The 24,464-nt window shown below is 43.0% G+C and overlaps 1 protein-coding gene across 2 annotated transcripts in view; it reads right to left on the bottom strand.

Moving 5' to 3' along the window:
- The window catches only part of MBOAT2 (membrane bound O-acyltransferase domain containing 2), a 117,501-nt gene that overhangs the window by 61,913 nt on the left and 31,124 nt on the right, over nt 1-24,464 (bottom strand). The window contains exons 1-3 of one of the 2 annotated variants that reach the window (XM_067703744.1): nt 15,505-15,580; nt 14,693-14,838; nt 9,524-9,601 (exon numbers count right to left, since the gene is read on the bottom strand). In XM_067703744.1, coding sequence (XP_067559845.1) covers nt 9,524-9,601; nt 14,693-14,838; nt 15,505-15,516 — 236 coding nt within the window. In that variant the 5' untranslated portion in view covers nt 15,517-15,580. Of the gene's footprint in view, nt 1-9,523; nt 9,602-14,692; nt 14,839-15,504; nt 15,581-24,464 lie in introns of those variants that run through there. The other variant, XM_067703743.1, reaches the window with a different exon arrangement.

The following is a 24,464-nucleotide window of genomic DNA, read 5'->3' as shown; positions in this document are numbered from 1 at the left end:
CTCTCATAAAAATTTTTTAAAAGTCTGTATTTATTATGTATTTGAAATAATATCAACCTCAAGCATGGAGCTTGTAAAAATCTGAACAATTTTAAATAAAGGAAGATTATTTAGAGAATAAAATCACTAGTATCCAAATATTTCTCTAAAGGGTAAAGCCTTTTAAAAATATCCCAACACCACATTCTAATGAAGACCAAGGAAAAGCCAGTCCCAATACAATGTCTCCATTCTTGCTATTTTTCAGAAAATAAACCAGGCTGTTTATGCTATCTGGTAAGCAGGCGAGAATCTCTTTTTGTTTCTCCAACTTAAAAAAAAAACAACAAAGAAACAAAAAAACTTTAAAAGAATCTCAGTAAATCAATAATCTAACAACAGAAATTAACTTCACAGACTTCCAGGGCTGACTGTTACCGGTTTTGTTACTGGTTCTAGTGACCTCACATATTGGAACTACAGTTTCCTTCTCTGTACAGTGGATAATGACACCCCTACACGGGACTGTAGGCACAGTTAAATGGAATATTTATACAGAGCACTCAACAAAGTGACTGAACATGGAAGTCACTCTACCAGTCAAGCTCCAAAGTCCAAGTCCAAGCACCCTATTAAATCACACTGTTTCTAATACAGTGAAGATAAAACCTGCCCATGTCAAGTCTATAAATGTACCATAACAATACACCACAAGCAGACTCAGCATTCAGCAAGACCTAATTTTCCAAAACAATTCCCTCATTTCTTACCTAAAAGTAAAAAAAAAAAAAAAAAGAGAGACCATTCATGCAAGCTTTTTCTCTCACAAAACTTCAACACGGACCATATATTTTAGGTAAATAGCATGGTGTTATGACACATAGATGAATGATTCTGTTCATCATTTTAACAGACGGTTACATGGGTTTTAATTTTTCCTTCAACATCCTATCAAGGATTAGGATCTTTTCTTTTTTTTTTTTCTTTTTTTTTTTTTTTGCGGTACGCGGGCCTCTCACTGTTGTGGCCTCTCCCGTTGCGGAGCACAGGCTCCGGACGCGCAGGCTCAGCAGCCATGGCTCACGGGCCCAGCCGCTCCGCGGCATGTGGGATCCTCCCGGACCGGGGCACGAACCCGCGTCCCCTGCATCGGCAGGTGGACTCTCAACCACTGCACCACCAGGGAAGCCCAAGGATTAGGATCTTGTTGTAAAAGATTAGTTTCCAGAGGTACCCAAGATGAAAAGGTGAGTCCTTGTACTTTGCCAATGAGAAGTACATATTCTTTTTTTTTTTTTAACATCTTTATTGGGGTATAATTGCTTTACAATGGTGTGTTAGTTTCTGCTTTATAACAAAGTGAATCAGTTATACATATATATATGTTCCCATATCTCTTCCCTCTTGCATCTCCCTCCCTCCCACCCTCCCTATCCCACCCCTCCAGGCGGTCACAAAGCACCGAGCCGATATCCCTGTGCCATGCGGCTGCTTCCCACTAGCTATCTACCTTACGTTTGTTAGTATATATATGTCCATGACTCTCTCTCACCCCATATTCTTATTTTTAATTATTACAACTATCTGGTTATGTTTATTAATATATGAATTGTTATTTTCAAAACAAGAAAGATATGTCATCTAATTGGATAATATCTTCAAAACTCCCTTTTGTTTTTCAATTGATTAATTTGGAGAATGAGCTATCAAACTGGCATTTTAGACAAACCTGACCTGGCAGGGCCCCATTACATGACCCACCTGTGCAAACCTCTTCCTACGCTAACATATTCAGATATAACAGCAACACCCAAAGTAACAGCGTTATTTACCAAGGGATGGGTGCTCGTGTTGTCAGCAACCCCACATTACCGCAATCCTCCCACTTCATATAGAAACCCTTAATCCAAGGAGGAAAAAAGCTTCCCTTCCTGGCTCAAGAATGACTGGATCCTTAACAGAGATCCAGTTTACAACTGGAAACACAACTTAGAATTCAAATACCTCCCAAAGAGATACTATAGTGCCTTAATGGTGTAAAGGAATCTGAATCAGACCCTGTCCCGAGTGCAGGATTTGATGGTATGATGGTATGTCCTAAAGATTCTTCAGGATCCAGCACGGTCTGGACACCCTACTACCTCTCACCAAGTAATGGGTTTTCCTTCCCATGGGAATTGAGAATATTGAAAAACCTCAGCTCCCGAGCACAATATGCCAAAAGGCCACTGCATCCTTTTGGATAAAAGTATCTGCATCTTTGCTCTAAGGAAGCGTAACCAACACATACAAATCCCTGCCTTTGTTCAGGACCCTGTTGGCTCCCATTACCTCTCCTCAATCAATTCAGGGTATTTCTATTTAATGATGCATTCTCCTAATCATAAGGCTTAAAAAAAAAAAAAAGCTTAATGCTTAGAAGTAATAAAGTGCAGAAGCAAAAAGCTTGGGTACTGGGTGCAATCAGACACACCCAGCTCTAATCCCAGATTTACCTCCTACTAACCTGCTTCTGGGGAAACAGATCTACTGCACCCACCTCCAGGGCTGCTGCTAGGATTAGCTGTCAATCCATGTGCTCTGCACAGTGATGGATACGAATAATTACTGAAACAGCAACTGTTGTAAGGATAAGATAATGTAAAAAATCAATTTTAGAATTACTTACGGTTTTCCAGTTGAAATCCAGCTCTTAGCTCAGGATAGCACAGCAATACCCAAAGGGCCTGTACCTTCATTCCAAGCCACTGAAGGGCTTTTTTTTTTTTTTTTGCGGTACGAGGGCCTCTCACTGTTGTGGCCTCTCCCGTTGCGGAGCACAGGCTCCGGACGCACAGGCTCAGCGGCCATGGCTCACGGACCCAGCCGCTCCGCGGCATGTGGGATCTTCCCGGACCGGGGCACGAACCCGTGTCCCCTGCATCGGCAGGCGGACTCTCAACCACTGCGCCACCAGGGAAGCCCGAAAGGCTTTTGAGTATGGTCCACCAAGAGTGGAAAAGAAAAAGTCTAAGAGTCCAGTTTCCTTCCTGCCACATTTTATTCCCTCTCATGGGATTATGGGGTTGTCCTTGGTGAAGTTAATATTCTCCCCACAGAGTTCCTGCCGTGCCACTAACTACTGCTCATTAACTTCATGAGGACAAATCTTCAAGTGACTTGAGGCTTCTGCCCGCCAGACGGCATTTCCGAGATCTTCATTCCTTCCTAGTAGACTTCAAGCAGCTCTTCACGCTATTTCTTTCCAGATATCCATATTGCAGGAGTCTCGGTGGTACTGGCAGATGACAGGTGAAAATGGATCCCTGGCCTACCTGCTCTTCAGGGTCACGGACGACTGAGACAAAAGCACAGCAGCTAAAACTGCCTGGTCCTTCCCTAACTTCACCCCCATGCCCAGGCCCACTGCTCTACAGCCAGCGTCAGGGGCAGAAAATCAGGTAGGGAGCAGGAAACACCACCGACTGCCACTCAACCCATCAAGCTTGCCATTCGAGGCCTGCCGCACGGATGAATATAATCTGCTCGGAAACACCCAACCAAAAGGAGGTGCAAAAAAAGCCTACAAACGTTCATTCAACGGAACAGAACAGAACAGAGAACCTCTCTTCCTGAGCTTCTGTCATCCACACGCTCAACAATGGTAGTATAAAATGAGGAAAGCATCCCTGCCGAGGAGTTCATAGTCTGGGAGGAGAAAAAATGAATTACAGCGACTGCGTGAATCCTGACAGCAACCTCTGACGTGACATCGCCAGAGGCAGCAAAACCCAGCGAAACACTCGGTGACCAGGAATGGCCTCTGAAAGCATTTCCCCCAGAATGTGAACCCTCTTCTTGGCAACCGAACCCTGTATGCAGACAAAAGCTTACCTGGGCTCACCTGGGCACCCACATGCTCCTCAGCTGAGTCACCGGCTTAATGCAATTTAGACTCAGAAAGGTAAGGTGACTTGGCTAAGGTCCCAGAGCTAATGAAATGTAGCAGAACCTAAATTCAAACCCATACATATCTGCCCCTATTACTCATCCAGTGAACCACTAAGGCCACCTGGGGGGAAGTCAGAGTTGGAAGCTGATCTTCTCTCATGCCCTAGGCCTGCTGCTCAATTTGATACCAATACAAGAGGATTCTGAGGAACATGGTTTTTAATATTTCCCAATATTTAAAAATATATTTTAGCATAAGTCTATTTAACACCAAACGTCTGTATTCTGTTTCCAACTCTTTCATTCTGCTGAGCACATAGTAAATGGCTGGTGTAGATACACTTTCTTCTTTTTACTACCTTCCAAGCTGGCCACTCCTTTATGCTTCCTCAGCCCTGAGGGCATCATCTTTTATAACAGTAATCACAGTGTGATCGGTAGTTTGACAGCAAGTGTCTTGCAGAGACGGAGCGTGTCTTTTTATCCATCACTGGGTCCCAGCATCACGTAACAAATACTTGTTGCATGACTGACTGTCTTAACATCTCCAACTCAGCGGTGCCTATCAGAGGGTAAGGACCACATCTCCACTGTCTCCGAGTTTCTGGAAACACTGTGGCACACAACGTGTTTGTTCAAACTGGTGGGTAGCTGAGCCATGGGACGGTGGGGTTAAAATCACCTTCTTACAGCTTTTATAATATCATCCCATACAAAGCTTGGCAACCCGTTCACAGATGCAGTTTTCCTCTATGTATCTACCTCTTTTTCATGTTTTCTTTAGGTCATTTGTTTTGGTGAAAATTACTTGCCAGGTTATAAAGAAAATACTTCTGCTTAACTTCTCAAGGTTATCAGGCTCAAGGTTAACATGCTTCCCATGTTAATAACTATCCCACATTTCTGCTGTTTATATTTAAACAAGGGCAGTTGCCTTGTGCCGTGTTCCAAAATCTGGGACTGTTTTTTGGAACTCGAAACAAGCTTCCCCATAGAAAAGTTAAAAAACAAAAAACGCAAAAACGCAAAACTAACATGAAGGGCACTTAGGTTCTCACGCCCATCCACAGAAGCCTATTGAGCCCATCAGAACACCACGGGACGCAGCCACACTGCGCTACCTTCTCCGGGGAAAATGCCTCCCAGCCCCAGCTGGGAGCACCTGAAACGCATCGCTATCCTCCTTCCTCTTCTAACCAAGTGAGAAAGGCTCTCCCTCCACCCATTCCCCCATTCCCATCCCTTCTGTCTCTCCCCTACACTCCACTCTCCCTGGGAACAGAGATACAAGCAAAGCCCAGGAGATGCTCGGTTCTGAGAATCAGGGCTGCTACAATGGTCGTTCACAAAATTCTCACGGGGCAGCCCTGAGATGGCGCACAGGGATTTTGAAGGAGGCAGAGACCGTGACCCAGAAGCAAGAGCTCTAGGAGGCTACTTGGAAGGGCTTGCTGTCATGCAGAAGTCAGGTTATCATTCACTCATTCATTCAGTAGACACCTAGTGGGACCATACAACCTCCAAGGTGGTGTACTACATTCAGAAAACCAAACCGGTAAGACATGACTGCCGTCACTGAATTTGTGGTGTATGAAGGCAAAAGACATTACTCCCCTAAGTATCTCACTGTAACTGAGGCCATCCTTCCTTGGGTCAAAAATGTGCATCTTCATACTTCACCTAGCAGGTACCAATTCCATCTCAGGATTCCTAAGAACAGCATATATACTCCCTTTAAGCATCTGAAGACAGCTTCACGTCCCCCTTCAACACCTAGATTTCCTTCCTTCGAGGGCACTGCAGGTTTTCAACGTTCCTTTTAAACCTTCATTCTTATAACTAAACTCAAGAAAACGTGGATGCATCTGAACATCTATAAATTTGCCTAAGTGAGAAAATATACAAAACTCTTGAACCAACTCTCAGAAAGCACGCTACTTTAAGACTGATCCGCCTTCTTGCACCTCCCTTTACAATTTTTTTAATCTTTTTAATAGCTTTATTGAAGTAAAATTTACGTGCCATCAACTCACCTAATTTAAGTGTACAATTCAATGAATTTTAGTGAATTTATACAGGCAGTTTTGCAACCAAAAGCCTGCTGGAATTTTGACAGGCACTGCATTGACTCTATGGATCAACTGTGAGAGAACTGCCGTCTTAACAATACTGAGTCTGCCCATCCATGAATGTGGTGTCTCTCTCCATGCTTTAGGTCTGCTTTCATTTCTGTCAGCAAAGATTTTTATTTTCAGTTTAGTGGTCTTGCATTTCTTTCAATAAATTTATTCCTAAGCATATGATCCTTTTCAATGCTCCTGTGAATGAACTTTTAACAAATTTCACTTTTGGACTATTTCAATATGTAGAAATAAAAAGAATGTTTGTGTATCGCTCTTATATACTGTGATTTTACTATTCCCTTTATAATTTTTTGAATAAGGTATTTTTCATTATCGTGCTAAGTGTTAAACATCAAGTCCTGAGTCCTGCATTATTTCGCTTCCCTTTCAAGCAAGAGCTACGCCAAGACGGCGAACATTTCAACCAGCTTTTTAGAAACCATCTGCTTCAGAACAGTAATCCAAAGTGAATCATTAATAAAGTCCATTATTCCATTTTTTGTGCTATAGCAAGTTTAAAATTACCACTTGGCAAACCTTATTTCATAGTTTTGAAACGAGCAGAAGAGTGTGTGTCCGCCTGCCTCTCTTTTTTCAAATCCCTGTGGCAGGAGTGTGCTTAGTATATGGTCCACCCGCTTTTTTGGTAAAGGAAGTCTGATGGAAGCACAGGTCAAGTTCGTTGTTCACATACTGGCTTTGTGCACAACGACAGAACTGAGAAAAGCCGTGACAGAGGCTGTGTGTCCTGCAGAGTCTAAAATACTTGCTATCTGGTCCTTTACAGACAGTTTGCCAACCCTTGCTCTCAGAAACGCTGGTCAAATCTGTGAAAGTTAAATCCTCCCCAGACAAATTAAGGAGAATCAACATCCTAAGATATAGGACCTTCTACCCCTAAATACTCTTTTTCTTCTTGCCTCTAACACTTGAGGTTTTCAATTTTTTTTCCTCAAAAACTTCAAAGCTTATATGAAAATAAGCTTTGAATTCTAGAATAAATTAAATTTTACTGGTAAATTAAAAAGCACTGAATTCTAGAATAAATTAAATTTTAATGGTAAGTTATCTAATTATGGATCAGAATAAAATAGCATACATATAAGTGTGAAATAAAGGGAGCTACAAAAATAAAGTTTATATTAAAATACTTTAATTTACAAATGGATTTGTTACAGAGAGTGCAAAAACTACACTATGAACAGCTTACAAAGTATATAAAACAAAGAGATCCAAGAATTTTTAAACTGTTAAATACTCAGGGAGTCCAAATCCTTCACTTAAAAAGATTTAAACCCTTGTTGTTCAAAGAAACATATTACACATACCATGTAAAACTAGACTGAAAGAAATAAACAGAACTGTATTATACGTAAACAATAACTTCAGACAACAGAGTAATGCTACAAGCCCCATCCAGTATATTTGAATGAAATTCTGAAGTCTGGACCCATTAAACATTTTAAATTAATGTAAAGGCCTAAGTGAAAAGGGGGGGGGAAAGCATGTACGGATAACAAGAAAAAAAACAAAAAGGAAAAAGTAAAGTCAAACAGAAAAACACATAGGTATAAACTGAAATTGAAGGGAGCTAAAAGAGATTAAAATACACACTTTCTAACTTAATTACTCACCTACTCCTTATTGCCAACACTAGCAACTAACATGGCAAACCCATTTATAATAGCCTGCTCCGCGGATGGTGTCAAATTCTAAACACAGGCAACATACATGCAAGTAGCACTTTCCTCCTGATCACTTACTGTAAAAGAGCAACAAAATCAACTGTATCCAACTGTGTGTCTCTAAGGCTGCACCTTCCAACAGAATTTTCTATGACCACAGAAATCTTCTCTGTCTGCACTGCCCAGTACAGTAGCCACCAGCCACCTGTGGCTATTGAGCACGTGCCATGTGGCCAGTGTGGCTGGACAACTGAGCTTTAGATGTCAATTAATTTCAATCTACAGGCCACATGTGGCTAAGGGCGCCATACTGGACAGGGTCTGAAGCCTTAAAAGTTAACTTCAGAGACTGCCGTTGCCTTTCAGAAAAAGAAACAATTTCCTTTGACCAAATATGAATCTACTAGCCTTTCGATTTAAAAGACTTTTGTTTACGCAGGGATACACAAGTTACCTGTTTTCAGTAATCTAATCAGATTTTCCTTCTTTTTCCAGATTCAAAACATACAGCTCCTTTGTTCAGATATTAAAGACAGTATCGCTTTGAACCTGTCATCTGTATGAGATTTTATAAATAGGGTCATGATGGTATAAAAATTGCTTTTTTTTGATATACCATCAAAATATTTTTTTGATACACCATCAAAATATTTTACTCCTCTTATAAAAATTAAAATCAAAACACCAAGAACCTGGAGTACTGCAGTACAGAAGGGAGGGGGAAATCAATACAGGTGGCACCAGTGGAAACTGAGGGAAGACACTGGGTCAAAACAGAGTGGGTGACCCATGAGTCAAACACGGAAGATGCGAAATAGCATGAGATTTGGAAGAAAGCTAATCGATTAGTTACAAGTCCATCATTCCTTGTACAGAACTCTTGGAGCCACATGTACGTCAGAATTCAGAGACATAGTGCACCACCGATATCACGGAACACCCCCAGCGGGATTGGCCAGCAAGATCTGCGGGTACCCGGCCCCTGGTGTTCAACCAAGTAAGCGCTGCACACGTCTACTTTCCATTGAACATCTCTGGCCCAGACCTCCACACCAGCTCCCCAGCATCGATGAACTGCCTCACGGACACCCTAAAGTCAACAGGCACTTATTCAGCAAATACCCAGAGTGTTTACTACATATGAAGCACTGTTTTAGGTGACTATATACCTGTTTGAAACGCTTATCCCCTAGACATGCTCCCCACCTCCAGGGTTCTCTACACTCAGAAAACAGTGCTTCCATCTACCTGACCGTTCACACCAGGAACCTGGAGTCCTCCTGATATCCTTTTTCCCATCAATCACTAAATCCTTCCGAATGTACCTTCTAAATCTCCCTCCAATGTGTCAGGCTCACTCCGACGCTCCACTGCTGCCACTCCTAGACAAGCCAGTAGTCCTTACCTGGAGGTGGCTATGCCCCCGAGGGACCTGTGAAAATATCTAGGAACATCCATGGCTGTCACAACTTGGGGAGGAGGTACTACTGGCATCTAGTGGGCGGGGGCCAGGGAAGCCGCTAAACATCCTACAGTGCACAGGCCAGTCCCACGCACCCAAGAATGATCCAGCCTAAACTGTCAATAGCGCTGAGACTGAGAAACCTGCTCTAAGTAAGCAGAAGAGTGCTGCACACCAAGGGTTTTATTTTTGTATTTATGACAGTTCTTGAAAAAGTGATCACAATTTACAATAATTTTTAACAATTATTATTAAAAATAATAATTTTAATGTAATAAAATTCTACTTGACCCAATTCTATTATGTTGGAATACGTATTATATGTGAATAAAGCGAACACTTACTTGTGCATGTTCTCCACTCCTATTATGATCATGATACAGTAGGAAATTCCACTTTGTACAAGAAAATGTAAGGCATACCTGTGAAAAGTAAGAACACTGTTAGAAGAGCCCACGCACAAACATCAAACTGAAATAATTTAGGCTAAAAAGTGCTTATATATAACACACGACACTGCCAGATAAAAAAGAGGGAGCAAACCTCCAAAGCCTAAAATTCTGTGGATACCCCAGAGAGGGAGTCCCATCCCACAAGCCCCACAAGAGCTGGAAAAATAAGACAAAACCCCATAAAGCCACACTTGGGGTCCTAGTATTCCACGTTTACCAGCTACCTGAAAGCTCTATGGGGTCCTGAGGCTCAAGGTTTACAGCTTTTTCTGTAACTCAGGAACAGGGATGAAAAGGAGTAAGAAACCTGGATTTCAGAATAGTCCCGACAGAACATCAGCTTTTGGCTTACCCAAACTAACTCTGCCAATACAGCTCTGTATCTGCAGTTATCTTTTCAAGTATTACTTACAAAATAGCAAAAAATACTAAATATTAGAATTCACTTAAAAGCAGGTACACCCTAATTTATTTATTCTGAAAACACGATGGTTCAAGTCAAATAAGCTTCCTTACACAAATGCAGTCAGTCCTTAATGTGCAGTAATCTATCTACAAAACGTTCTCACTGAGATGACACAGTTTCTTCTAACGTTCTAACGTAGAAATCTACCATTAAATGAGAGAACTAACTTATCCATTCATGTCACAAAATTCAGGCAAAACATGACTCAGTTCTCTGGTTTTAAAATCCACCCAAATTATCCCTAAGATTATGCATACATGTGCGCACACACACACAAACACAAAATTTCCATTTTCTTTCCCCTTTGATGGCATGAATAATGTATGAAAAATTTTTCAAATCATTGTATACAATTAAAAGTATCAATAAGTATCTTAAGCTATGATTAAAATTACTTTCTAACCTAATCATCATAGAATAACAGGCGCCTCCAATGTGGAAAAGCTACTTAATTTTTTTTCATTTTCCATAGAAATATTACAAATAAGAAGTAGGCTCCAAGGCAGGCCCATAGAAAAAACTTATTTTACTCATTGTACAAAGAATGTCTGTCAGTCTGTCTACTTGTCTCTTCCTCTGCCTAACACACACACACACACACACACGGGAACAATGTTGGCCTGGAATGCTACTATATAACCAAAGGACCAGGAGGCAGCAGAAAAACATATTTGTGTATAAACTGAAACAGAAAGAAGCTAAGAAAACATGACTAAAACGCACACTTTTCAAATTAATTACCAGCTCCTATTCATTGCCAGCACTAACGGAGTTCATGTGAAAATGCTGAAGTGGCCTGCTGGACACCTGCAAGGGCTTTATTAATTAGAATAGAACTCATTAACGATAAATGTCTTAAATGAAAAAAGATTCTGAAGACTCTTGGGGAAGTATCTTTCCTCTCCTACTGAATAAATTTCCTTGGAACATGAGGGATATATGACAACTTAGAAGCTAAAAGTTCTATGTTTCAAATAGCGAAGTGGTTCCCTCTATCACTTTGAGACGCCCACTCCCCGGGCATCGCCATTCAGATGACAAGCTTGGCGATCTTCTGGAGTGCAATGTGACACTCTGCCAGTTGTACAAGCCTTTGTTCCTGGGATAATATAAGTCTATCTGTACAGAGTGGACCCGCACTGTCCTCTATTTCACTGGCCTCCACAACGAGCATCAGGTTGCCTGTACACTCAACCACAGCACTGGTGGCTTTCCTCGTAATTTCCCATCCACAGCTACTCTACTTGCCCTTATTAGAAAAATGAGCATAATAAGTGCACAGGAGCTACCTAGCACTTTTCAGGATTAAAAGATAACACATGAAAAGTGCTGGCTGGGTTATGTGGCACACAGTACGCTTTCAAATATTATTAGGGAGGTAAAAATGCAAGCAAGAAGGTATCTTAGAAGTTTATTATAATCCAGCCCTCATCATTTTAGAGTTGAGGAAACAAAGCCCTAACATATACCCAGTTAGTACCCTAAGTGACACTGAGACTCAAGTTGTTTCCTCCTGGGCAACTGATCCACTGGCTGATTCCTCACAGGGTGAGCTGGAGCGGAACCCCATGGACTGTGTATCACCATCTTTCAAACAAAACAATCCTTTATCCCCAAACTTCAGTTTGTTTTTAGATATCACATTTTACATATGTTGAATTTCAAATCACACAAAAGGCAGGTAAAAAATTTATTTTTAGCAAAAAAAGAGTTTTAAAAAGGTTGAGAAACACCTCTTCGATTGTTCCACTGATCTTTACGAATGTCCATTTTCCGAAAGGCACAGTACTGGCCACTGGGAATAAAGAGTCAGGGGATACAGTCTCTGTCCTCAGAGACCTTCCAGTCTAGAGAGAAAGACATACTTTAATACTGTATGATAAACTGAGGAAGAGACTGGATAAACATAAACATTTCTAATCTGGACCACCGACTGGACAATGGTACCAACAGACCACAGTCACAATAACGGTCTTGACCCTGAGTAACCCTCCCTGCTCACGAGGAGCTGGCTACTGTGCTGAGCCCCTTTCTGAAGTATTACATCTTTTAGTCATCACAACCATCACTGGTTCCATTTTACAGATGAGAAAAGTGATGCTAAAGAGGCTGAATAACATGTTTAGTTACACGGCTGCCGCCGAGGCACCCAGAGTGGAACCCAGGTCTGTCTGGATTCAGAGTCTAAGCTCCAGTCTGTTACTCTACACTGCTGTCATATAGCTAAATAAGAAAATAAAAGTATAAAGTAATTCTCAGTTAATAGAAACTTATAAATGATGGTTGGAAAAAAAAAAAAGCTGAGGCCAAATACAAGTAGGTAAAATAGCCAATTATATCTAGACAACTCACAGCATGTCTTCCAAAAGAGAAGTCACAATCAACAGGAAACAGGACTACCTTTGAGCCTAAAAAACAAAGTGCTAAAATGCAAATCAGAAGGATACGCTACTTCCCTGCTCATTCCGATTAGCAGAGTTACCTTTCACCCGGCACAGAGGCACAAACAAACTCTCTTCCAAACGAAAGGAATATAAAAATTTTCTCCTCCAAGAAAAGAATAGAGAACTCTATTTGAAAAAAAAACAAATCCGGGGCTTCCCTGGTAGCACAGTGGTTGAGAGTCCGCCTGCCGATGCAGGGGACACGGGTTCGTGTCCCGGTCCGGGAGGATCCCACATGCCGCGGAGCGGCTGGGCCCGTGGGCCATGGCTGCTGAGCCTGCGTGTCCGGAGCCTGTGCTCTGCAGCAGGAGAGGCCACAGCAGTGACAGGCCCGTGTACCGCAAAAAAAAAAAAAAAAAAAAAAAGTCCTGGCTATCACATATAATTTGAAATACTTAGGACCACCTGACATTAAGGTGGGTTCCTCGGGACACTGTGATAAAGCATGTGAGAAGCCTTCACAGCAAGAAAGCACCCCGTCGGTAAAGACCTCCCCTCTGGCGGTGCTCCGAGTCACACGGCCCCAGGAAACACAGCTCACATCTCAGTCTTCTACTCTGTGTCCACAGACTGCAACGTGAAGGGTGTCCCGGAGCTGTCCACTCTGGACGGCAAGCCTTCCCCGACCCCTCCTCAAAATATGCTGCCGAAATACACACTGAACACCAAGTATGTACGGGTGAAATGTGTCGACTGGGATCTGCTTGAAAATACTCCAGAAAAACAAGTTGGGGAAAGAATAAAAGAAGAACGGCAGAATTTTAATAATCGCTGAAGCTGGACAATGGATATAGGAGGGCTCAGTATATTACTTTCTGTACTTTTGTATTCGAAAGCTCCATAACACAAAGCTAAACACACACACACACACACACACACACACACACACACACACACACACACACACACACACACACACACACACACTACCCCCAGGACAGGATTCACAAGAAGTTTAAATAGAATCACCTGAGAAACCTAAGAAAACTTTGATGACATAAATTTGATGTTATGAAGGAAGTGGAGAAACCATGCCTAGATCTGATGTAAGAGATCCCACTGAGACCCCAAGGATTCCGCACACACCCACCACTGGCAGGGCCTGTCAGAGGGCAACATGGCAGAGACTGGATAAATTATCTCGGATTTTTCGTGAGTTTCTAGGACACATGTGCAATTGCCGGAGGCAAAAAGTAGATTCAGAAATACCAGTACATTTCAACCCTCCCAAGAATCAAAGGAAACCTCCTAGGACAAATGCAGAGGCACTGTCAAAGTCCAACAGCCTGCACCCCACGACAGAAGCTGCTAAACCTCAAGTGACCGCATTTCCATCCTCTCAGGGAATTTCCATGTCCAGCAACGGTCTGCTCAACAGCAGACCTAGAAAGCCTTCTCTGGGACTGTGTAAGCATAGCAAACGAGCAAGCGGCATAAGCTCTCACTTAAGAGGGAAAATTCGGGAGAAGTCATAGAGCAGAGGGTCCTCCCACTGAGCGTCTCTGCTGTTTCTGGAGACACCGTGCACTTCTCCTGATTCCCTCTGTCACATACAACCACCGTCACCTGGGACGAACAGGAAGTGACAGCGTTTCTGTACTGCTTCACAGCCCTGACGATTAAGAAGGGAGCTAAGTGAAGGAAACACACATACACACAGCATCTGAAGGGCCATAAATAACAGCTTTCCATGCTAAATAATTCTTCCCCGCCAAAACCAACCAAACAAGAAACCTCTTTTGGCTAACGGCAGAATCTAAAAAATGGTAATAGAGTTCTATCAATGGGCTTTACCAGACTCTTAAAAGCCACTTGCACAGAAAGAAAAAAGCTATTTTAAATGGTTCATTTGTCTTGGCATAAAAGACCTGCAAAACAGGTGAAAGAGCTACTCATGGCAGAATAAAATGTCTTTATATCCTTTTTCTTCATCTGTCCTTTTTCATAAGTTATAAATAATAATAAATTGCCCTCTGAACCCCAACTGAAGGGACAGAGCCCACTCTCCACTCTTTTTTTTGTATTAAAAATAAAAATATAAAACTTTTTAGTAACTATAAGAACAAAACTCTACATGATGTATCCGTCTACACACTCAATTTACAAAGACGTCCAAAGTCTTCATTAAATATAATCAAAATAATTACTTACCATCCAAAGCAAAAAAGTGCAAGATAAAGGCCCAAAAGGGTAGCAACGACATGTCTTATAAAAGAGCTAGTTTTGCTTGAATGTAGGTAAGTTCGAAACCAAATGGCTGCTAGCAAGGCAAAGACTTGGCACACTACAAAGTTGACCTGTAAAGAAAAATTAAAATTTCATATTAGCAACACAGACTTGAATTTTTCATTTGATGTTACATTTAAAGTCTCAGGACAAAAACACCAAGGTTACAGAAAATTAAGATCTCCCAGTTTACTAAAGAAACAAAACAAAAATCGGGGCGTCTTCCCAGAGATGACAGCCTCAAGTTCAAAGTGAAGGGCTGACGCACACCTGGGTGCTACACTCGGCAGGGACGCTGGCGCCCAGCGTGGGGAGAGGCCTGCGGGGTGGGGGGGCCCTGGAAGACACAGGGATGCAGACACAGAAATGGAAAGCACGGGGTACCCTATGGTTTGGGAGAAAGAGAAACTTATTTTAATGACTTGGGCGACCCTGTAACTGGTGGAAAAGAAGAGCTCTGAGTTTCTCCAAAACTCCTGTGGGTGAGGATCTGGTGAAGGTCCCCGAGAGTCTGTAGCATGCACCCTCTTCCATCTGGAGCTCCGTACCATCCCTGGCGAGGGGGTCAAGGGGACGCTGCTGGTCTGAAACCACCACTGAAAGGAACCAAACGTCTCAGCTCTGGGGGCCTCAAGCATTGGTCCAGGAGGCAAGTACGTGAATAAGAGAAAGCCATGAGGGATAGCGTTCACCCCCAAGCCCGCCAAGGCAAGTTCTTAAATGTCCTCATAACTCACCAGGAACGACATCGTTCTCAATTTTCAGGAATGCATACAAGCTGGTAATAGTGCAGCCGCTCTTTTCTCTCCCTTAACATTACTTTTGCCTTTGCAAAATGATAAAATAAAAAACTACAAATAAGACTCTCCTGTGGTATTTAAAGACTCAAGAAAAACCTGCATTTCTATCTCTTATGAAGTAGATTCTCACAGAACGTTAAGGTACACATGCCTTAGAATCTACAAATACAAGAAAAATACGTTTGACATTCGGAACTTGTAAGAAACACATTTAACAACAACAAGATCACTGTTGCAGGGACCTAAATTAGGAACAAATCACACCATCTACATGTCGATGCTGCCACAGATCCACAGAGATATCTCTGCCTAAAGACACAGACAACTATGTGCTTTTTCTTGCATTACAAGGAGAAGAACAGTTGAACATTGTTGTACATTGTCTGAGAGACCATTGTTCTTCGAAACAGCTAGACTTAATACAAGCAAAATGTCATTCCAACAGGTTCTAAGCACTTTTTCTCTCCTAAAGGGTTCCAACAATATTTTTTTAATTAAGCAAAAAGTAGATATACCAGAAAAATGAATATTGACATTAATAACTACTCACATCTACAAAACTTCTTACAGTTTAAAAACTTTCAAATATCTCATAACTAAACAAAAAGGTACGGAGCATCTACTCTGGGCAAAGCATGGGAAATCAAAAGACGCATAAGCCCTGCGCTAGCCCTGGATGGCTTTAGAATCTAATGAAAAAAGCAGGGAGACGCAAGAGGGAAGAGATATGGGAGCATATGTATATGTATAACTGATTCACTTTGTTATAAAGCAGAAACTAACACACCACTGTAAAGCAATTATACTCCAATAAAGATGTTAAAATAAATAAATAAATAAAAATAAAAGCAAACACACGCACCAGGAACTTCAACTCAGTTATTAAAGACTATACAGAAAGTGCTTTGAGGACACCCCAAAGGAAACAGCATGAAGGGCTGACTGTCACAAAGTTGGGGACATAAGACCTAATGACAGCTGATCTCCACTAACATCCAAGGAGTCGCTCCCTCCCTCTCCCTCCTCCTCTCTCTCTCTTTTCCTATTTGTCTAACATAAAACAAAGTGTGAACTAATACAGAAGCATTCTAGAACCACTGACATACAGAATTTTGTATCTTTGTAAACATCCATTTCAACGTTGTCGTCTTACAGAAAATGAGACCAGATCTCACTCCAGACACTGAATCCAAATCTCTGGGGGCAGGCGCAGAAGTCGATAATTCAAAAAGAACAACACAGGTCCCAATAATCCTCCAGGTATGAGAACCACGGTGTCGCAAAATTAGAGAAAGGGCATTTTCAGCAAAAACAAAACAAAAACAAAAAACCCCAATGTGAAGGAAGCACTGCAGCTTGAAAATGCAAGGCAGCAGGGTGTAGTGGGGACAGCGGGAGATGACGTCAGGATGGGGGTGGGTTCAGAGAGAGGGGGGCTCTGCATGTCCTGCGGAGCCCATAAGTGATGAAAAAACACCGACAAGGACTTCCCTGGTAGTGCAGTGGTTAAGAATCCGCCTGCCAAATTCAGGGGACATGGGTTCCAGCCCTGGTCCAGGAAGATCCTACATGCCGCAGAGCAGCTAAGCCCGTGCGCCGCACCTACTGAGCCTGAGCTCTAGAGCCCGCGAGCCACAACTACTGAGCCCATGTGCCACAACTACTGAAGCCCGTGCGCCTAGAGCCCGTGCTCCGCAACAAGAGAAACCACCACAGTGAGAAGCCCGAGCACCGCAACAAGAGTAGCCCCAGCTCGCTGCAACTAGAGAAAGCCCGCGTCCAGCAAATAAGACCCAATGCAGCCAAAAATAAAATTAATTAATTAATTAATTTAAAAAACAAAAAACACCGACAACATGTGACCCAAGCTCTGCTTTCGCAAAAGAAGGACGAGAACAAGGAGTGTGTAGCAACAGGGTGCGGGCCGCTGCTGTCCCAGCCTCCTTGAGAAAGGAGGGCCTCAAGTGGCAAGGAGACAGAGAGGAAGGAGCCAGCTCGAAGGACACTCAGGCCACAGAGCCATTGGGACTGGCCACTGGACCAGGGCCTGAAGGAAGAGGAAAGGCCGTGAGTCATCAGTGGATGATGACATGATGCGGGGAGGCGTGGGTCCTAGGGGAGAAAGACTCCCCCCCACCTCGAGCACGCTCAGTTTGAGAGTGTGCAGGGGGCAAGCATGCTCGCTCAGACGACATCTGCGAGGCGGGTCTGGAGCCAGCAGAGCAGATGCGAGTCTGGGAGTGATGGACACGGCGGAAGGAGAGCTGTGGACAGACAAGGGGGCCCAGGGCAGAACCCCACAGCAGGCAAGTCACAGCCGGGCCAAGTCACAGCAGCAAGAACGGGCACACTGTGTGTGGGCGGGGCCAGAGGAGGCTCAAGAGGCCACGGTCACGGTCAGGTCACAGGGCACAAGATCCAAGACAAGCCACCTACCTTGGCAACTGCACCTTTATCAGTGAGCTTGGCGAGAGCATGTCCAGAGCAGAAAGCCACATTTCACAGATGAGGAAGCCGAGTCCCAGTGTTTAGGTAACCCGTCCAAATTAATACTGCCTACGAATAATTCACACGTTACCCACTAGCGGCCAGGACAGCTGCGCAGGAGACGCAAGATGCATGACGCGGGACCCTGCCCTGAAAGCACGCAGAGCTAGGGCACAACTGAAGTGCCAGGGGGAGAGCCCCGGGAGCAGGTGCAGTTTAGACCCTGGCCTGGGGGAGCACCCAGAGGCACAGCGGGAATCCGGGCCTTGTGACTGGGCTGCAAAGGAGAAGAAGGGTTCGGCCAGTCAGACAAAGGTGGCAACTCGAGGAGGAGGGGGCAGCAATTCATATCAAGAAAAAAAACCCTGTAGGATATGCAGGTGGGGAAATGCAGACTGTTACTTCACATAGGAAACACCAGAATGGGCACACACCCAGATGTACAAATAGCTGTTGTGAAAGGTCTTAAAGGTAAAACGTTCCCATATCTTAGTCATTCTTTCATGGGCGGGGTAGGGCTGGGGAGGCAAATGCATACTGCAGATGGAAATAGAGCAAGAGAGAACTAACAGACCTACGAGGCGTGGACATCCATCACATCACGGGCTGGCCCTTTCCACGACTTCCCGCCTTTAATCCTTGAAGCAAGGTGCTACTTCCCGGGGTTTACGCGGCCAGCTCAAGGTCACTTACAACACAAGTGAGTACCCCAGGCTCTAACCCAGATCTGAGTCTAGGCTGTTCAACGGCTGCCTCTCTACTTCTAGAGGAGGTCTGAAGGTCCAACCTGATTGCTACAGACAAGACCATATAGAGAATTCGCGATCCGCAAAGTGTGTCCCTCCTAGCTAACAAAAGGCCGCCGAAAGGCTACTTCCCACACCTAATACGCACAATAAAAGGGAAGCCGCGTTGAGCTTGCGTACGTTCGTTTTGGTTTGTTACAGGTCAACCCTTCGTACAAGCTTTCTTCCAAATGGAAAGAAATACAGACCCAAAAGGCTTTATGTTCTTTTCTTCAACACCATTTTGTTGAAAATACACCTATACAAGTGACCTGATGTACCCTCAGAGAACTGCCCCCAGAAATGTGGGAGCGGGGGTGGGAGGGGAGGCAGGGCGCAGGAAGCGGAAAGAAACAAGGGTATAAAATCTAGCTAATTTAAGATTTTTTTAATTAAAAATTTAACTTTTGTGAAAAGTTGCACAGAGAAGTACCTGTGAAAGCACCTGTTGTAGACAAACCAGAGGATGCCCTCTGAGGAGCACGTTCCACAGGAGGTGGTGAGAGAAGAGTTTTCTTCGACACCAAATGACGTGGTTCAACCTCACAATTAAGTCAGCGTCCAGGCGTGCAGGGTGAAAGCCTGCTGCTCAGGAATTTATGCCACTCCAAAGAAACAGCAACGAGATTCACTTATTTTTAAGGATATTCAAAGAAATTATTAATAATACCCCCAAACAAATTTGCAAAAGCATTTAGGGAGGGAAGCGTCCACGACAGTGACATCGGAGGCTTGTCAGCTCACCTCCTTCCACGGACATACCAAACCAACAGCTACACCTCTTATGAAAAACTGTATAAACTGCCACACATGCCATGTGACAGTTCATTACCGCCACATCAGAGCCAAGCATTCTATAATAAGCCAACAACTGGCTTATAATAAGTTGAGAGTGAAAAAACTTAAATTTCAAGGCAGCTCAAGACGAACAAATACCATATGATATCACTTATATGTGGAATCTAAAATATGACAAGTGAACTTATCTACGAAACAGACGTGTGGTTGCCAAGGGGGCGAGGGGAGTTTGGGATTAGCAGATGCAAACTGTTATATATAGGATCGATAAACAACAATGTCCTACTGTACAGCACAGGAACTATATTCAATACCTCGTGTTAAACCACAATGGAAAAGAATATGAAAAAGAATGTGTATATATATATATGTATAACTGAATCACTTTGCTGTACAGCAGAAATTAACACAACATTGTAAATCAACTATACTTCAATAAAATTTTAAAAAGATGAAGTGCAATACTCAACAAATTAACAGAAGTACCCCCAAATCAGCTGCTGCCTCCATATCTCTATCAATGGAACATAGATTACATCTAATGTTACTTTTCTATCAGTATAAATGGCTTTTGGGTAGCACACTTACATTCTTAGCCAGTGGCTGCTAAGGTAAACAGGCAGTCTCTGGGAGACCCTGCATGGGCGGAGCTGGGGGAATGAGGCACACAGCCCGTGGCCAAGGATCCTAGGGGTTCTCAAGGCCCCACAGATACAACCTTTAGCATCGTCAGCACTGTGCTTGCATCCACCAGTGTAAGTCCAGCTGTGTAATAACCACCTGCATAGCTGATTAGAAATAGAGTTTTGAATACTAGCCCCAGAATTCTTATTCCCCTGGTCTGAAACAGAACCTTGAATTCTTTTTTTTAATTCCGCAGGCAAAACTCGTGTGCTTTATGTTTGAGAAATGTGTCCTCATCAACCAACCTCAAAGTCAAGTAGATACAAGGGGGCCCAAAGGCAAGGCAAAGAACCACTCGTATCTTCAGGAAATAATATAAATTAAATCCATATAAGATGCCATTATGTATCGACCAGACTGACAAACTTTTTAAGTCTGACAATACCAAGTAGACCATGGTGTGGAGCAATGGGATCTCACACACGCTAACACAACCACCTGGGGAAACAGCTCAGCACCTTCTTACAGGACTAAAGATATTTACACCCTAGGACTCAGCCACTCCACTACTTAGAGGTATAACATGGGGATCAGGAGACATGTTCAAGAATGTTCAAAACTGTGCTGTTCATAATAGCCATATGCTAGAAAACACCCAGTGCCCATTAACAGTAAAACGGCTAAATATATGGTGGTGTATTCATACAACAGGCAACACACAGAACAATGAAAATGAAAAATTACAGCTTCTTACAGCATATGGACTAAACTCAACACACAACGCTGTATGAAAGAAGCCATACGTCTCTTGAATTTAACTCAGAGGAACACATACAAAATAAAAACATATGTTTATAAAAAGTTCCCCCAAACAAGCAATAAACCATACTGTTTGGGGATGCCCACATGAGTGGTAAAACTATAAAGAGCATGAAATGAATATCGCTGAAGTCAGCAAAGTGATAATCTATGGAGGAAGGGAAGAGGTCACAGTGAGAGGCATACAGTGGGCTTTTGGGTGCAGGCGATCATCTGTTTCTTGCCCAGGGTGGTTACAGAGATATTGGCTTTTTAATTTTTTGTTAAACTTTATGTAATAGCTGTGGTAACATTAGGTGTCTGTAATAAACAGACACACAAAAAAGTATGCAATGGCTCCAACAAAACTGAGGTTCAGGTAACAGTCTAGAGCAGATATTCCTGGGCAGTGGGCAGCCGTCCTGCGCAGATGATTTCGGGGTCCTGGCTCCGTTTTGTGATGCCATCACCCAGAACCTCATCATGGCTGCATCCGGCCTTCGGAAGGGAAACGTGAGAGGATGGAAAAGGCATACTTGTTTCTGAAGAGCCCTCGCCTAAAAATGGGACGCGGATCATTGTCTCTCATACTCACACACAGAGCTAGTCACAGAGCCCGCCCCCCTACAAGGCTGACCAGGAAACGTGCCAGGACAGGAAAAAAACTGACTTCTGGGGAAGAGCTAGCAGTCTCTACCACACCATTCTCTGGAAGGAAACCCCAGTAACTGGTAACAGTGGCTGCCCTTCAGGGTACAGGACAGAGGTAAAGGGAGACTTATTTGTCATCGTACAGCCCTGTCCAGCTTTTTATTTTGCACCATGGACATGTATTATCTACCCCCAAATAAATGTTTTAAAAGTAATTCATGCTGGGACTTCCCTGGTGGTGCAGTGGTTGGGAATCCGTCTGCCAAAGCAGAGGACACGGGTTCGATCCCTGCTCTGGAAAGATCCCACATGCCGCAGAGCAACTAAGCCCATGTGCCACAACTACTAAGCCTGCGCTCTAGAGCCCGCGGGCCCCAACTACTGAGCCCACGTGCCACAGCTACTGAAGCCCGCACGCTTAGAGCCCATGCTCCGCAACAAGAGAAGCCACCGCAATGAGAAGCCCACGCACTGCAATGAAAAGTAGCCCCCGCTCGCCGCAGCTAGAGAAAGCCCGCGCGCAGCAACGAAGACCCAATGCAGCCAAAAATAAATAAATAAAATTGATTCTTTAAATAAATAAAGTAATTCATGCTTCTTTTCAAATTTCCAAACCAAAAATTGAGCACCAGGATTTAAGATTGTAATTATCTCATCTCCCTACACTGAGTCTGCATTGCTAGCTTCATCCTCCTAAATTTAACACAACGGCAGCCAGGTCCTACAGCATATAAGCATTTTCAAACACGATTAGGCCACTGCCACAGAAAAACAACTCTTTCAAGCATAGGGTAAATTAAACTCCACTCCTACTAGAAGCAACATTGGTAAATTAAACTCATTTAATTCAACAACCACAACCTCCCCATAAATAGTAAAAGTGAATCCCAACCAAAACTTTGGGAAACAAGTCTTTATAAACTGCCATGAAAATCTACAGATTCGCCAGAAGAATAACATTCTGCACAAAACTCAAATTGGACACATGAATAGAATTCTTCACTGCATCCTCGTCTATCTTACCATTCTACCCAATTGGCTTGTTTCCTCCAAGGACCCGTATCTTAGTTAACGGGATCACCCCGCTCCTCAAATAGAAACTATGGAACCTGTACTCATACTTTGGGGCTCCCAGAACACTTTTTAAATCAGTTCTATACAGCACTTGTCACTTACTGGACTATTAGTCTGACTTTCCCTCTAGGCTGTGAACTTCTCAGGACTTGGGAACAAATTTTATTCATCTATGAATCCCTACCCATCCCAGACCGCAGTGCCTGGCCCCATCTGTGCTTTTAATTTACTGAAAGAGTGGAGGAAAAAAATATGCTTCAAGAGTTTGCCTAAATAGTACAGAGTATTATGAATATACCAGCTCATACCTTATCTTCTTCCTTAGAGACTTAAGGCCTTAATAATAATTGCTCCAATTAGAAACTCCGTAACAAGAAATAAAAAATAAATATGTAAGCATAAGTATGCATTCTACTCAACATTCTGTAAACGCTATTTAGGTAGAAGAAAGCACAGACATGGCAGATTCTGCACTCATAAAACTCAGAGGTGGGCAAGAAGACACACAAATGAGCTATAACAACGGTGGCTGCCAGGCAGGTTGGGAGGCAGAGGGCACGCCTCTTGGGGCTCCATCCTGCCTCCTGAATTACATGGCAACTGCCTACCCGAATCCCACATAAACAAAGCACACTGGGTTTAGCCCGCAAAGCCCCGTGTCCACCAGGACAGGGCCGGCCCTTAGATACAACTTTCCCTCCTCTTCCTTCCCAGACAACAGCACAGAGAGCTGCAAAGTGAGAGCCCAGACATCCCCTAACCTCCTACTCTGTGCTAAATTTGACGACGTTAAAAAGAGCCAGACTCCCGGCTCTGACAGATCCTGAAGTGTATTCTCAGATCATCCACAGAAACCAAAAAGTAGTAAGCTTTCTCAAAGGCACCGAAACAGAAGCAGAAAGCAAGTGATTCAATCAAGACACCAGAGATTAAAAGGACACACCTCTTACCTACGAGGTTAATGAGAGTTTATTTAATTTCAGTCTTGCCATCTATACAAGATTCCTATGAACTAAGAAGGAATTTATTTCTAACTGCTTGGAAAATTAAAAGGTGCTAGATTAATTGCATCCACAACTGCTAAATTATGAAACTCAAGTAAAGGCAATCTACGGAAATAAGCTGAACCCAGATAAAATAAACTCACCATACACACATCCCAAAATATCACACAGAGCACAGACACAAAACAAGGGCTGATCTGCTTCGCATCAACACCACTTGTCAAACGTACTCCGACAAATGACTGAGGAGCTCATTCCTAAAAAGGATAAAGGGGAAATAAATATAAGAACAAGGAACCATCTCCCCTTTTATTAGGAGCATTTGTGGTGAAAGAGAGAGACTCAATATTTATCTCTTAGGTGGTTACAAATAATATTAGCAAATCAGAAGACTTACTAAAGGGAAAAAGGAAAAGGAGTCTAAATTCACAATGATGCAATAAACAAATCCTAGTACATCCACAGAGAGAATATTACTCAGCAAGAAAAAGGAATGGACTTTTGTGACACTCACAACATAGATGAATCTCAAAATAATTAAACTGAGTAAAAGAATTCAGAAAAATGAAGAGTGCAATTCTATTTGTACAGATTTCTAGAAAATGCAAACTAATCCATAATGACAAAAAGCAGATCCGCGGTTGCCTGGGGATGCAGGGCAGGGAGAAGCAAGAGA

Source organism: Pseudorca crassidens, chromosome 14 (genome assembly GCF_039906515.1).
Source record: "Pseudorca crassidens isolate mPseCra1 chromosome 14, mPseCra1.hap1, whole genome shotgun sequence".
Lineage (NCBI taxonomy): Eukaryota > Metazoa > Chordata > Mammalia > Artiodactyla > Delphinidae > Pseudorca > Pseudorca crassidens.
This window is presented reverse-complemented; position numbering and strand designations above follow the sequence as displayed.